This window comes from Orycteropus afer, unplaced genomic scaffold (assembly GCF_000298275.1).
Source record: "Orycteropus afer afer isolate SDZICR_OR568_19922 unplaced genomic scaffold, OryAfe1.0 scaffold00175, whole genome shotgun sequence".
NCBI lineage: Eukaryota > Metazoa > Chordata > Mammalia > Tubulidentata > Orycteropodidae > Orycteropus > Orycteropus afer.
The window spans coordinates 267,686-282,973 of NW_006921762.1; the positions used below are offsets into that span (position 1 = coordinate 267,686).

General features: G+C 34.6%; 1 protein-coding gene across 1 annotated transcript in view; it reads left to right on the plus strand.

Annotated features, from left to right (window-relative positions):
- COP1 (COP1 E3 ubiquitin ligase) overlaps positions 1-15,288 on the plus strand; it is a 377,440-nt gene that overhangs the window by 64,889 nt on the left and 297,263 nt on the right. The window contains exons 4-6 of the mRNA XM_007947084.2: positions 3,525-3,601; positions 4,500-4,619; positions 12,305-12,373. Coding sequence (XP_007945275.2) covers positions 3,525-3,601; positions 4,500-4,619; positions 12,305-12,373 — 266 coding nt within the window. The remainder of the gene's footprint in view (positions 1-3,524; positions 3,602-4,499; positions 4,620-12,304; positions 12,374-15,288) is intronic.

Sequence of the window (15,288 nt, forward strand, 5' to 3'; positions counted from 1 at the left end):
ACTCCTTGGAAGGAAGATGGGGCAATCTACTTCCATAGTGATACTGCCTCGGAAACCCAAGGAGGGGTCGCTATGAGTCAGGTCCGACTTGATGGCACGTAACAACAACAACATACGTATTAAAGGCCCTAAAAAGGCAATTACTGGAATAGATGCGTTAGCAGTAGAAATGCATAATTTGTTCTTAATAATATGGATGTTATAATACTCCATAGAATTACAATTAACAATTGTATAGATTATTTCTTCAGGTTTAGATCTCAATTTTGAGAACTGACTATGGTTTCAATGAATACTTATCTTGATTACAAATATGAAAGTTTTAGCTATCAGTGGCTTGCCAGACTTAAAAATCTAAGAATATGCCATCAAGGTTTAATTTATTTATTCAGAAAACACTGGGTGCCTACTGTGTGCTCTGCACTATACTGGCGATACATTGGTGAATTAGACAGAAATTAAGTCATTTAAAAGCTTCAAATCTGCATTATAAACAGGAGACTGGCTGTTTTTTGCTAATTACAGAAAGACTGCTATTTAAAATTAAATTTCTAGTTAGAGAATTGATTTTACCATTTTGTTTTTCTTGTCTGTGAGTTTCAGTATAGTTTTGAAAGTGTTTTCCCTTTAAATATGTGACTTTAGATTGCTATTTGAATGTTGAATCTGTTGAATATACCTAGCTTTTTTTCTGTTTGCTTGCTTGCTTGTTTCTTTTAGTTTATTTTTTGTTGTTTTTAAATATACAGAGAACATGCACCAATTTAACAATTTCTTGTACATGCACAGTTCTGTGACATTGATTACATTCTTCAAATTGTGCAGTCATTCTCACTGTTTAATAAATTGTTCCTTTACCATTGAGTAAAAACTCACTCTCCTTTAAGTTCCTTAATCTTTTGAGTTACTTTTGTCAGTTTGATCCCATATAGATAGTTATTAAAAAACACGACTATTGTTTGATTTGAAGAATCAGGAAATATTTTTGGTTTAATGTTTCAGATTTAAAAATTATCTCAGGGCAATAGTTTTTGGGGTACATTCAGCTTCTATGGGTCTAGAAAGTCTAGATTACATGGGAATTTAAAAATCTGTTCTGCGTTTTCTTTCTTTTCATCAGGATTCTTCTATGGAATCTTTGTGTGTGTGTGTGTGTGTGTGTGTGTGTGTATGATTTGGGTGAACGTTTACAGAGCAAATTCACTTTCATACAGCAGCTCACATACACTGCTCATGACATTGACTACAATTTACCACAATGCAGCAGCTTCCCTCCCACTTCCTCCCAATAGTTACCTCTTCCCTGTGTCCATCCCTCCATGCACTCCTGCTCCCTGAGCTGTCTCCCTGTGCATAAACAGCCCTTATTTCTCCCATGATTGTTCTCTTCTTCTGTGGAATCTTTGATCAAAACATTTGGTAATGGTAACCAGGCACCACTTCAGTTTCTCCTAACAAGGGAAGCAGTTAATTGTTCATGGAGACAATTAGCCACACATTTCACTTCTTCCTCCTGTTCCTGAGTCCTTCTTCCTCTATTGCTCCGGGTGAATAGGTACTACTTCTTGTACCTTGGATGGCCACGTGCAAACTTTTAATACCTCAGCACTATACAATGAACTAGAAGATATGAAAAAAACTCAAAGCCAAACTCACTGCCATCAAGTTGGATCTGACTCATAGCGACTACTCCTTGGGTTTCTGAGGCAGTATCAGTACAGAAGTAGATTGTCCAACCTTCCTTCCGAGGAGTGGCTAGTGGTTTTGAACCACCAGCCTTCTGGTTAGCAGTCAGATGCCTTACTCACTACACTGCCAGAGCTCTAAATGTCCCATGAAACTACATAGTTCAGTTTTGATTAATCCATACACTTTGTTCTTTATAACTATTTCAGTGATAATACTGTTTACCTCATTATACTTACTTTATCATATGTTTCTGTCTTGATAGTCTGAGTTATCTGAGGTCTTAGATTGAACCTTACTCATTTTTTAAGTGTAGAAATATAGTGTGTGTCTGGCTTATTTGAAATATTTATAGTTGTATTGTGGTATAGTTAAACGTAGTAGACAGCTGAGTTTCTATATCAACTTTGTCTTGTTCTGTATGTCATCATGAGTAAGTTCCTTAAGTTCTCTGCCCTAAAATCCCTAAAATCCAAAATGAAAGGAGTAACCAATAGAATAGTGTCTAAAAATAAAGTGCCTACCTGGTCCAGTACTAGCTTCCCCTTTATCAGTTTTTTATAAGTTAGGATGTATTGGCTCTATAAAACTGAAAAAAAATCAATTAAAAGTGATTTAAACATTAAGGAAAACATACTGATTCACTTGTGAATTTCCATGGCTAGTTAATTCCATGGTTCAATATTATCAAGTTCTTTCCATCTGCCTTTATCTTCAGCTTATGCCTTGCTCCTTTGACTAGCTCTCAAGATTACAAATTGGATCTGAGAAAATCCAGAGACCATCCTTCAGTGGAAGCACAGAGAGAACTTGCTTTATTGTTAATCCTTTTTTTGCAGAGACTGTGCTGTTCTCATTGGACGAAACTGGCTAGACATACTTAACCTCCCATCAGTTACTGGCAAGAGAATGAATGGTGGATTGGCTTAGATTAGTAAAAATTGTACCCTGGGACTAGGGAGGCATCTAGCCTCTCTGAAAGTGTGTCTTGTTTTTGTTAGGTGCCATCAAGTTGGCTTCAACTCGTAGTGATGCTGTGTACAACAGAAAAGAACACTGCTTGGTCCTGCACCACCCTCGCAATCTTTACCATTCCTGAGCCCATTGTAGCAGCTACTGTGTCATTTGTCTCAGGGCAATAGTTTCTTTTATAGATTCTTCTATAGGATATAGAAAGTAGATAGTAACACAGGAATCATGCTGGTTTACCAGAAAAGAGCAGCATGGATTTTTGATAGATAACTAACCCTAAGGAGTCCTAATGGCACAGTGATTAAAGTGCTCAGCTGTCAACTGAAAGGTTGGTGGTTCAAACTCACCAGCCACTTCATAGGAGACAGATATGGCAGTCTACTTCTGTAAAGTTTTACAGCCTTGGAAACCCTATGGGGCAGTTCTACCCTTTCCTGTAGGGTAGTTGAGTCAGAATCAATTCAACAGTCATAGGCTTTTGGATGGTGGAAACTAATGGTATTTGCCATGGTGTTTATAAAAAAATTGACAAATGAAATGAAGGAAAAATAAAAATCTTTACTGTCTACTTCCTGTAATCAACCAGTTACCATGTAGGGCATGGAAGAGACTCATACATTGAAGGATTTTCTCTCCCCAAATGCCAACAGTGTCTTCATTGAGAAAATACATTTTCTGAAGAATTCTCCTATAGTAGTAATAGTAGTAGTAGTAGCAGCTAGCTATTTGAAATAAAATGCTAGCTTAGCATCTTTTAGTTTTAGGGCTTTGAAAAGTTAACTAGAATCTATCTAAACTGAACAATTACATTGAAACATTTAACAAAAATATAAAGTATGTATTTTTTATTTCATTACTGTTTTCAGTGAATGAGCTCATTCTCAAACAGAAGCAAAGATTTGAGGAAAAGAGGTTCAAATTGGACCACTCAGTGAGTAGCACCGTATGTTTCAACTCTTATTACTATTTTTAATAAATTTAACTGCATTGTTTTTATTGGCTTAATATTAATTAGATGTCAAAGCTAAGTATATTGATTTCTTTTTGGATTTTCTATTCAAGTATAGGACTTGTTTGCTGTACTATCTGAAATACTTTATTAGAGTTACTATCTGGTAGTAACTATCAGATAGTATCAGATAGTTACTATCTGGTAGCATAGTGCCTAAGGCACTTGACTGCTAACCAGAAGGCTGGTGCTTCAAACCCACCAGCCACTCCTTGGAAGGAAGATGGGGCAATCTACTTCCATAGTGATACTGCCTCAGAAACCCAGGGAAGGGTCGCTGTGAGTCGGGTCCGACTCAAAGGCGCGTAATAACAACAGCAACATCTTTTGAGAAGTCTGATGAGGTTACCTTGAAGCAGAATTTTCTTGTAATACATAGCATTTTTATATAATATATGGCATATAAGGCTAGGTGAAACTATGAGCAGATATATTGGAAAAACTACTGAAAGATTTCAGAATAAGAGAATCAGACCCAATTTATAGAGGCAGGTTAGCTTAAATTAATACGTTACCATACATAGAGTTGAAAATAGGATTAGAGAAAAATTTAAATCCAGTCAGGTAATTTGAAGGAAAATAATACTTTTAGAGATTCTAAGTTAATATTTGCCTTGAGTATGCCCTTCATATCTGTTACTGAACTTCATTTAAAGGAGAAGTAGTATTTAAGTGATATCTAGGGAGGCAGAGTAATCATAGAGTAGGTTGCAGTGTTACAGTTTTGGTATCTGTATAGTAATCATATTAGGAAATACCAGTTAAACATTTGTTTAGAGTCTCAAACAATATTCTTAGGAACTTTATTGTTACTTTTTTTCTTCATTTTTAGAATGGCCACAGATGGCAGATATTTCAGGATTTGTTGGGAACTGACCAGGATAACCTTGATTTGGCTAATGTCAACCTCATGCTGGAGTTACTAGTGCAGAAGAAGAAACAACTGGAAGCAGTAAGTGGCAGCTAAATTAAAACACATTTATTTTGTATGGTATTCTTTATTGCATTAAAGAAGATGTAGAAATGTTTAAAAAATAATGGGGAAGTGTCACTTAATCTATCCATTTTCCTCTGCAAGGAATATCTGCAAGGTGTCACTTCTAATAGATTCCCCTTTCTTGAATTAAAAAAAAGAACAAGTTCCTTATTATGTAACTTATTTGTAATGGCCGTTTTTTTTTTTTTTTTTTTTTTTTTAATATCAGCTGAGTAAGATTATGAGAAAGTACAGTTTTATTTTAATATGGAACAGTTGTATTTTTTTTCTTATAAATATCTTCCTTGCCCTCTGTTCCCCTCTTCACTTATGAGATTTGGAGGAAATAATAGACCAGTTGTCTATAGGTAACAGTAGTAGTTTAAAGAGTTTTTAACAAGATATGAAGTATATCCTATTCTATGCAGTGGAATATAGTAATTGTAAAATTGCATTTATATAAGTAAATTTGTGAAATGTGAAATTGCATGCACTAGTATCCCCCACTTTTTGAAAGTTTAATTTATGCCATTTGTATGAAAGACCTACAGTAGTACCTGTTTTCACTAACCAAAAGAAATCCAAAGAGAATTTTGCTTTTTTGAAAGAAAATGAAACTAGTATTCAGCGTTTGTTTTTGCAGCGAGCCATTAAAAAGGTAGCACACACTCCAAGCATTGAGAGTGGCTTTGCCAAGCTCTTCCCTCGAAGCGACACTCAACATCTCAGCATCATACTGCCATGGCTTTGAACTATGTCTGTGAACACTAGATGTTAGTGTCATTTGAGGTTTTGTGTGTTACTTGGTATGATTTGGTAGGTTATTTTTTGTACCTGGGAATGCTCAAGATTACTTCCCATATAAATTCACGGTAATTGCTTCTTTGTTTTATGCCATTTCAGCTTACAAAAGATTTCATAGGTACACTCTAATTTGGATAGTGGGGGAAACCAGTAATAAACCGAATAGCACCTCTTAAAAGCAATATCTTTACATAAGCAAATACCCACCATGACCTAGCTAAAACAAAAAAAGTTTTATTGAGAGTAAAAGCAAATGAATAGGTTACCCGAAAAAAGGAAAAGCTGAAAAACAAAAAATTGTTACAGATGGAACCAGGACTTGTTTCAGGGACTATAAGTAAATGAGATCCGGAGTGGAATATTGTTGGGAATCCTTCTTTGGTGTACACATGTGCTAATAATCTTTGTGGAACAGCTCTGATTTTTCTCTTCTCATAAATTTTATCACATAGTGGATAATGTAGTCATCTACATCATCTACACTTCATTTCTATTTATGGTTTTGATAAAAGAAGAAAAGGAGTGTTTCTTTCCAAATTCCGTTTTAAAAATTCTGCTGGTGGACTCTGTATGATAGAGCTTGGATCACTGAGTGAGATCTTTTGGTAGGAGAAGAGATTGTATGAGGTCAAGTTGACCAAAATGAATTTGTCTCATGGTTTGTCTTTTTGGAGGTCAGGGTTAGGGGAATTTTTTCTATGGTTTTAACCATAGTTTTCTTTAACCGACCAGGTAAAATCCTTAGAACAGAGATTCTTAAAATGGGATCCATGGACCAGGTTTTTGGGTGGGAAAAGGTAGGTGTCTTTGTGTTGCTATGTATTCATTGATTGATTCATTACCTCTTTCAGCTAATACTTTTGGAACATCTACTATGTGTTGGGTTAGGGGCTGTGGCAAGACAAACATGGGTTCTGCTCTCAAGAAGCTTAAATTGTGGTATATGTGGTGGTGGTGGTGATGAGGATTAACTAAATCAAGTAAATATTTTCACATGATAACATGAAATAAAGAAGACTTCTTTATAAAATAACAGATTGAACACATGCAATTACCTTTCTCCATTTTTAAAGCCTATGGAAAGGACAGTAGAGGGATTTTTTTAAAGGCAAGGAAGATAGGAGAAGAGACAATGTACCAATATTTTGTAAGCTGTAAAGTAAGTGGATGAGAGATAATAGAAGAACAGATCTGAGAAAGCTGAATACTAAACCAGCAGTGGGAGGAAAACTGAGAATCAACTGTATTATTTATAATATGGAGTGAAAACCTGGAAATGGGAGCATTATGTGTATCATGTAGTAAAACCTGAGAACTGGATGATTGGTTGAGAGTCTTAGAAGCAGTTAGACTCTGATCTTTTCTGTGCAACTCACAGCCAGTGACTGATTATCTTTTCCAATCTCAGGAGAAAATGAGAGGGAATGGGTGAAACAGTAGATCTCTAGACTTGCACAACAGGCACATTTAACAGTGGAAAGTAAGTACTATATCGAAAATAGGAAAGTTTACATACTGAATATGAGAGCCCTTAATCTTCTCTCCAGACTTGCACCTGGAACTTTGGCATTGAGGTTTATACAGAGTTGTATTGAGGGAAAAAGTATACAGCATAAGAGAAAGGACCTAAAGATATCATATTGGGGGTTTCTAATGAACTGGTCCTGAATCATTGTTGTTGTTGTTATTTGCCATCGAGTTGGACCGACTCGTAACGACCCCTTCTTGGGTTTCTGAGGAAGTATCACTATGGAAGTAGATTGCCCAACCTTCCCTCCGAGGAGTGGCTGGTGGGTTTGAACCACCAGCCTTCTGGTTAACAGTCAAGTGCCTTAGGCACTATGCTATCAGAGCCTCCCCCTGCATCATTAATTTCTAGTAAATAAGGATACCTCATGAGTTCAGAGCTTAAGTGTTTCAGGTTTAGATATTAGCAGACTGTTATCAATAGACAGATGGGGAAAGACAATAAAAACAATAGAAAAATAACAACTCATTAAAACAAGATGATGTACAAAGAAGAAAATGGGAGTAAGTAAATAAAAAGTGCTATTAATATGCACAGGTAAGATATTTTGATTCCATGAAAGAAGAATAAAATATTACATAGAGAGACCATTCAAAGACATAGTCTTGGAAAATAAAAATGATAGGAAAATGAAAAACTCAATATGAGAGTTGGAAGTTAAATTTGAGAAAAAGTCTTCTGGAAAGTAGGACAGTAAGAGTAGAAAATCAAAGATATGGAAAAGAGAAAATACAAGAAATTAATAATAAATAAATTTAAAGATCCAATATCTAAATAACAGAAATTCCAAGAAGAGAAATCTGAGAAAAAGAGAAGGAAGAAATTCTCAAATAATAAATTTTTGAAAATGGATGAACGTGAGTTTCTAGACAGAAAAGTGATCAAGTACCCAATACAAATAAGATGTATTGAGACTAGACTCAAACTAAGATACATCATGAAATTTCAGAACACTAATTACAGTTCTGTAAGCTTCCACAGAGATGAAAAATTAGATGATATACAGAGGATCAGGAATTGAAAGACATATGATTTCTCATTAGCAACACTGCAAGTTAATGGACTACTGTAACGTCTTCAAATTTCTGACAGAAAATAATTTCCAATACAAATTTATCTGCCCAGCCAAACTTTAATAGGTGCAAAAATAGACTTAAGCATTTCATATATAACTAATTAAAAATTTTTATCTCATAGAAACTGTAGGAAAATATGCAACAGTAAAGTGAAAGAATGAACTAGGAAATGCAGCATTGTTGTTTTGTGCTGTCACGTCGATTCTGACTAAGCAACACTTTGTGACAGAGTAGAATTGCCCCATAGGATCTTGTAGGCTGTAAACTTTACGGATACGAATTGTCCAATCCTTTCTCCAGTAGAGTCACGAACTGCTGACCTTTTAATTATCAGCTGAGTGCTCAACCATTGTGCCTCCAGAACTTCTTCAGAAGTACATTATGGGACACAGGAAATAGGGAATCTCAAACAAAAAGAAAGGAAATGGGAGTCTCTGGAATGATGATGAAGGGAGAGTCCAGACAATAGTTCTGTAACAGACCTAGAAGGTAGCCAGCAGTTCAGATTAGAGTGTGTCAGAAAGTTGAAAAACTTTCTTTCAAAAGATAAGATGTTATTTTAAACATATCGATAAGGTGTTTAGCTACTTGACAAGTTTGGGATAGAATATACAAAAAACTAAAGTGTAAAAAAAACCCAAGAAATTATTAACTCCAGAACAAAACAGTATACAGCAAAGAAAAAATAATCATAGAATGCTACATGACTCTTTGAAATGTTAATGGAATAAAAATCAGCCTAGCCTTCTCTGTATAGGAAAACTATCCTCACATTTGGAGGAGAAACGTTATGCTCTTATGTTTCATATTATCCCACAGTTTTCTAATGCTGTGTTCTTAGTTTTCATATTTCTCTCTCTGTGCATCAGTTTACATTTGTATTGAAATGTCTTTGAGTTCGTTATTCCTTTCTTCTCTGTCCACCCAGTTCTTAACTTTGAGAAACTGCAGTGGAGTTCTTTGTACTTGGAAAACGAACTCATGATAGTTACTCAAAAGGGCCAGTTTACTCATTTATAATGAAATATATAAAGGTCATTTAGACTAGATACTTACATAGGCCTGGTATGTGCATTTTCTCTCAGTTGGAAAGCTATCTAGCATGCTAAATAATCAGAAGGATACTAAAGGGTAGAATTGGAACAAGAAGAATTAATTACATGATTTTCATACTTAATTATATTAATCTCTGATCAAACAGTTGTTCTGGTCTATGTAATAGGGATGATTATTTAAAAAATTAATTGCAGAGAAGGATAGGAAAATATAGAGAGGAACAGTGTTATAAAAATTTGAAGCATTTTCCAATTCAGTGGGTAGAGATAATTGACTGTAAACTAGATGGGACAAAAGTGACAGAAACTTGTTGTGTTGTAAGGCGCATTCACTGTTTTCACTCTGTGACATTTTCTTAACCCTAGTTTCCTCATATGAACATGAGAGAAGTAGGCTAAATGATGATTATCACTTTTGAAAGCATTGATAATTCTAAGAAATGTTTAGAAAGTTAACTTCTTGGACTTCTGTTTTTAGTAGTGGGTTAAATAATTTATGGATATTACTTTGATATCTAATTTCTGAGATTGTTCTGAAAGATTATATGCTAGATATTATTTTAATATAATGAGCTATACTCTGCCCATTTTTAAGTGTTCTCTTTTATATAACTCATTATCTCTTTTATATAATTTTCTCTTATATTTGCATATGAAATTACACTTTATCATTTGTTTCCTTTCTTGAAGCCATTCCTTTACAGAAGATTAAACTGCGGAAGATTGTGCCATATGCTGAATTCCTAATTTACTTAGTTGTCCTAGTTTCTTTTTGACCATGAGACTTTAGGTGGCTTTTTTCCCCTACTTGGTACAAATCAAGCTCTGGTGTCGTAGTGGATAAAGCATTTGGCTCCTAACCAGAAGGTCAGTGATTCAAACTCATCAGCCGTGCCATGAAAGGAACATGGGGTGATCTACTTCCATAAAGATATTGGGGGTCACTGTGAGTCAGAATCTACTCCATGCAGTGAGGTTTTTTTTTTTTTTTTGGTACAAATCAGTTGCATTCTTGTCTTATTTACATGTTCTAGTTGATAGACTTAAATGAAGGATTCAAACTTTCTATTTTCCTTTGCAAATGAACTCTGTTTTTTATTAGCAGCCTTGGGATTGTATGCACCCTTTTATATAAAGATGTGGGCTTTGCTCTTTAAAGAGATAATCAATGAAAATAAATCCCAAGGAAGATGCAGAGGACCTGAGATATTTTTTCATCACTGTTGGGACATAGAGGCTTTAGGATTTTGTTCCGTGTGACAGTTTAGTTTACTTCTCAAGAAAGTGTGTAAGATCCATAAATGCTGCTTTGGGATGCTAGAAAAATATTTCACCTTTTAAACTTCATGGTAGTGTGTATTTTATAAAGTCACTCAGATGTGGAATATATTTATTCACTTGTGTATTTAATTGAATATTCTACTGTGATTTTAAGTTTATAATTGTCTTCACATATACTTATTTGCCTTGATTAAAGTATTTCATCTATCGATTATGTCTCTTATCCTAAAAAATGCATAGATTCCTTTCCCACCCTCAGCGGGTTGGACTCTGTTGGGATGTTGGGTGGCTATGCTTTTTTGTAGTGAGTTTTCAGTTTTTGACTACCTTATCCTTATCATCCTTATCATGGGGCACTTGCTAAACATATAGATTCCTAGAACCTTTCCTAAACCAGTAGAATCAGAATTTGTAAAATATGAACCAAGTGTCTTTTTTAACAAATGCCCAGCATAATTCCATTTCATACCCAGATAATAAGTTTTGTTAATCTCCCTTATTTATTTGTTTGATTTGGTATTGTTGCACTGAGCTTTTTTTGTTCTCCTTTTCATTCACATATAAAGTATAATGAATATGCTCATAATTTAATATATGCTTATAAAGTGTCTCATACTTTTGTAGCTTTTCATGTCTGTTTTACATATATTTATCAGATTCACTTGGAGTTCTTTGGCTCGTTATGTGAATCGTAACATTAAAAGATACATACTTTTGTTTTTGTGTCTTGATATCTGGAAAATTTCAAGGCTAATAATTATTTATCTGTTTCATTGTTATCAATTTGGGTTTTCTTTTTTTATCCCTTTAACTTGATTATATTATTATTTTTTGTTTTTAAGTGTTTGATTTTGACTAAATCTTCTATAAGAATGAATTCTTAAATCTGTATATAAGTAGATAATAACCGGGAACAGTGAATCTGACTTTTGAAAACTACAGATGTCTCCGTATTTATTATGTTTACCCCTGCAAATGAACATCTTATGGGGAAAGTGATTTTAGTGTCTATGAACTGTGCTGGTTCCACTATGATTTTTGTCTTGATATTTTATTAGCTTGGGGAAGAGAAGGGAAAGAATCATAATAGACTTGCCATTTCCCATAAAGTGAATTTTCAGCAGGGTAGATGAGGAATGCCGTTGAGAATGCCTGTTTTTAAAATTAACCGCACTCCTCAGTTAGTGACATGAATAGGTCCCAAAGACCAGACATGAAAATTGGCATTAAATGAAAATGGAGAATGACTGTATCAGTTCACAAAATGGAGGATTACATCATTATATAACTGCCTTATTGCATCCTTATATAACTTCTGAACCATTGAGAATCATGGCACAGCCAAGGTGACACATAATCCTAACCATCCCAGCCAGCGTTACTCTTACCTTACATCTTGGCATTTGTTACTGCTAGATGTATGTTCTTAATGCTCAAAGTGGTTGGGTAGCTGATTTTTTACTGTTGTCATAAATGTGAAATAACAGATAACATGATAGTAAGTGAGGAGTGGGAGCTCTGGTAGCATAGTGCCTAAAGCACTTGACTGCTAACCAGAAGACTGGCAGTTCAAAGCCACCAGCCACTCCTCGGAAGGAAGGTTGAGCAATATACTTCCATAGTGATACTGCCTAGGAAACCCAAGGAGGGTCGCTATGAGTCGGGTGCGACTCAATGGCACATAACAACAACAACAGCAACAACAAGTGAGGAGTAGGTGTAGTTTAAGTTAATTTTTGGGAAAATGACTTTGTCTTAGAACTGTCAGTTGGCAAATGGGAAAATTGACTAGAGGGACATAATAGATTAAACATAAATGATGCATAAAATCATTTCATAGTGGTTATACTAAGGTTTTAAAGAAAACTTTGAGATCAGTTATTCTTTTAAAAGAACAATTATAATTTTCTATTGTAGGAATCACATGCAGCCCAACTACAGATCCTTATGGAATTCCTCAAGGTTGCAAGAAGAAATAAGAGAGAGGTATATTATTTTGAATGTTTTACATAATGTTTTATTTACTGTTGTTGACTGTTCCCATTTTTTGAAGTCATTTCAGGCTGAAAAACATTTAAACATTTAAAAAGCACTTGAAGTTTCAGAAGATTTTTTTAAACCTGTATTTTAGTTTCTCTTACCTCACAATTGATACTTAAAAAAATTTTTTGGTAGATATTCTGAACAGTTTTCAGTAAGATTGAATACAGTGAGTTAGCTCTAAGCTATAAAGAATAGAAAATAGAATTATGAGATAGCAGACAACTCAGTCTTCACCATGAAAAGAGAATTTTGGAAAGTTTAGATAATAAATTCTTAAATAGAGTAGGTTACATTTTCTTTTTTAGAAAAAAATGCCTATGGGGGAAAAAGCAAAGAAAAACATAGCTACCCTATTCAGAATTTGGACAGTCTGAAGTTAATGCAGGATAGCTAGAAGACAACATATATAATGTTTTTATAATTAGAGAGTTCCTATTCATAGTTTATAAAATCCATAAGTCATTTCACAGTTGTACAAAATATGGGAAAGTCAAATAGGCAGATCTGTGGTCTGTATAACATGCTAATATAATTAACTTTGAATGCTTAGTTATCTTTAAATTCCTGTTTAAAATTTTTGTTACGTGTATTTTATGAGTTGTCTAATTGGAATATTTTTGTACTCCTTGAAAAAGAAGAGTACAACCATAAAATAGAATATGTAATTATGTTTTGGGTTCTCGGCTATCTTCATTATTTTTAAAAATAAAATGAGTGATGTTTTTATTTTGATTAAGTGTACTAATAGTACAGTCCCAGAACTTTACATTATCTTAACATGGTATTTCCCCTTCTTTTGATTATTCTATTTTTTTGTTCCTACCTTTATTTAAATTACATATTTCTGGATTGTACTAGTGTTGACGGCCAATCATAAGATTTTTGACTCAATTCTTTTTATTAACTTTTGTTGAGTTAACCATGTTGATTTTATATGTTTATCAACACAAGCATTATTTTCATTATAAGGTTTTTTTAAATGCATTTTGTTTAAATATAATTTATGTACAGTGAAAAACACAAAACTAAAGTGGCATGGGTCAGTGCATTTTTTTTTTTTTTTTGGTACAGTGTTCCCTCCCCTGGCAACCAACAAAGAAAGTTTCCCTCCATATATAAACCTTTCCTTGACCCTCCACAACAACAAACTAATGCAATATTTGTCCTTCTGTGATTGACTTATTTCACTCAGCATAATGTCCTCCAAGTTCATCCATGTTATGTGGTGTTCTGTAGACTTTGCATTATCCTTTAGTGCTGCATAGCATTCCATTGTGTTTATGTACCATAGTTTGGTCATCTACACTTCCATTGATGGGCACATAGGTTGTTTCCGTATTTTTGCTATTGTAAATAGTGCTGCGATGAACATGAATGTGCATATATCTGTTCCTATCCTGGCTCTTACCGCTCTAGGGTATATACCTAGTAATGGTATTGCTGGGTCAAGTGGTATCTCCAATTCTAGCTTTCTAAGGAATTGCCATACTGCTCTCCACAGTGGTTGTATCACTTCACAGTCCCACCAGCAGCGTATGAGAGTCCCAATCTCTCCACATCCCCACCAGCATTTGTTATTTTCTGTCTCGCTGAACCTTGCCTTCAGTGCTGGGCTGAGATGGTATCTCATTGTGTTGATTTGCATCTCTCTGATGGCCAATAATTGTGAGCATCTCTTCATGTATTAGCTGGCTACCTGAATATCCTCCTGGGTGAAGTGTCTATTTATGTTTTCTGCCCATTTTTCAATTGGATTGTTAATTCCTTTGCGGTTGAGGCATTGGAGTTTTCTATAAATCTTAGAGATAAGTCCCTTCCCTATCGACAGGTATGAATTTGTTGCTGTCATTTTTGTTATGTGCTTTTCATGGTGTTGATTTTTTTTATTCCATCTAATTTTCTATGCTGAGCTTGTCTTGTTTATGAATCATGTTATCACTTCCTTCGTTATTGTTGTTTTAGTATTTGCTAAATTTTTGTGCTGGTCCTCTTTTTTATTTTGATGTGAAGGTTTATCATTTTTCTTTGAGGTTACCCTGTGATTTATAATTTCCATCTCAAGTTTAGAACAGTCCATTCTATCTTGTAGTTATCTGGACTTCCCTACCATTTAGAAGTTCTGTAACTACACAGTTTTTTCACTTTTTTGGTTTGTAGTTGTCCTCATTTGTCAATTGATGTCTCTGGTTCCCTGTTTACAATCTTGTAGTCTTATTTACTTTGGATACTTCCATAGCTGGGTTGGTTTCTGGGTTATATCATCATGTGTGTTAATGGTAAGTTGTTGTTGGCTGTTGTTGCTTTTCTGTCCAAAGGACTCCTTTTTACATCTCCTATGATGTTGGTCTGGTTTTAACAAATTCCCTTAATTTCTGCTTATCTGGAAATGTCCTAATTTCACCATCATATTTGAGGGACAATTTTGCTGGGTACATAATTCCTGGTTGGAAATTTTTCTCTTTCAGGGTTTTATATATACCATCCCATTGTCTTCTTGCCTGTGTGGTTTCTGCTGAGAAATCTGAGCTTAGTCTTACTGGTTGCCCCTTGTAGGTAACTTTTGGTTTTTCCTATGCTGCTTTCAGGATTCTGCCTTTGTTTTTGGTTTTGGTGAGTTTGATGATGATATGTCTTGGTGATTTTCTTATGGAGTCTATCCTGTTTGGGGTTCATTGGACTTCTTGAATGGATATATTCTCATTTTTCATCATACCAGGAAAATTCTCTTCCAACAAATCTTCAACCATTTTTTCTGTGGTTTTATTTGTGTCTTCCTGTTCTAGAATTCCAGTTACGCATAGGTTAATTCTTTTGATGGTATCCCACATGAACCTTAGGCTTTCTTCATTTTGTTTTGA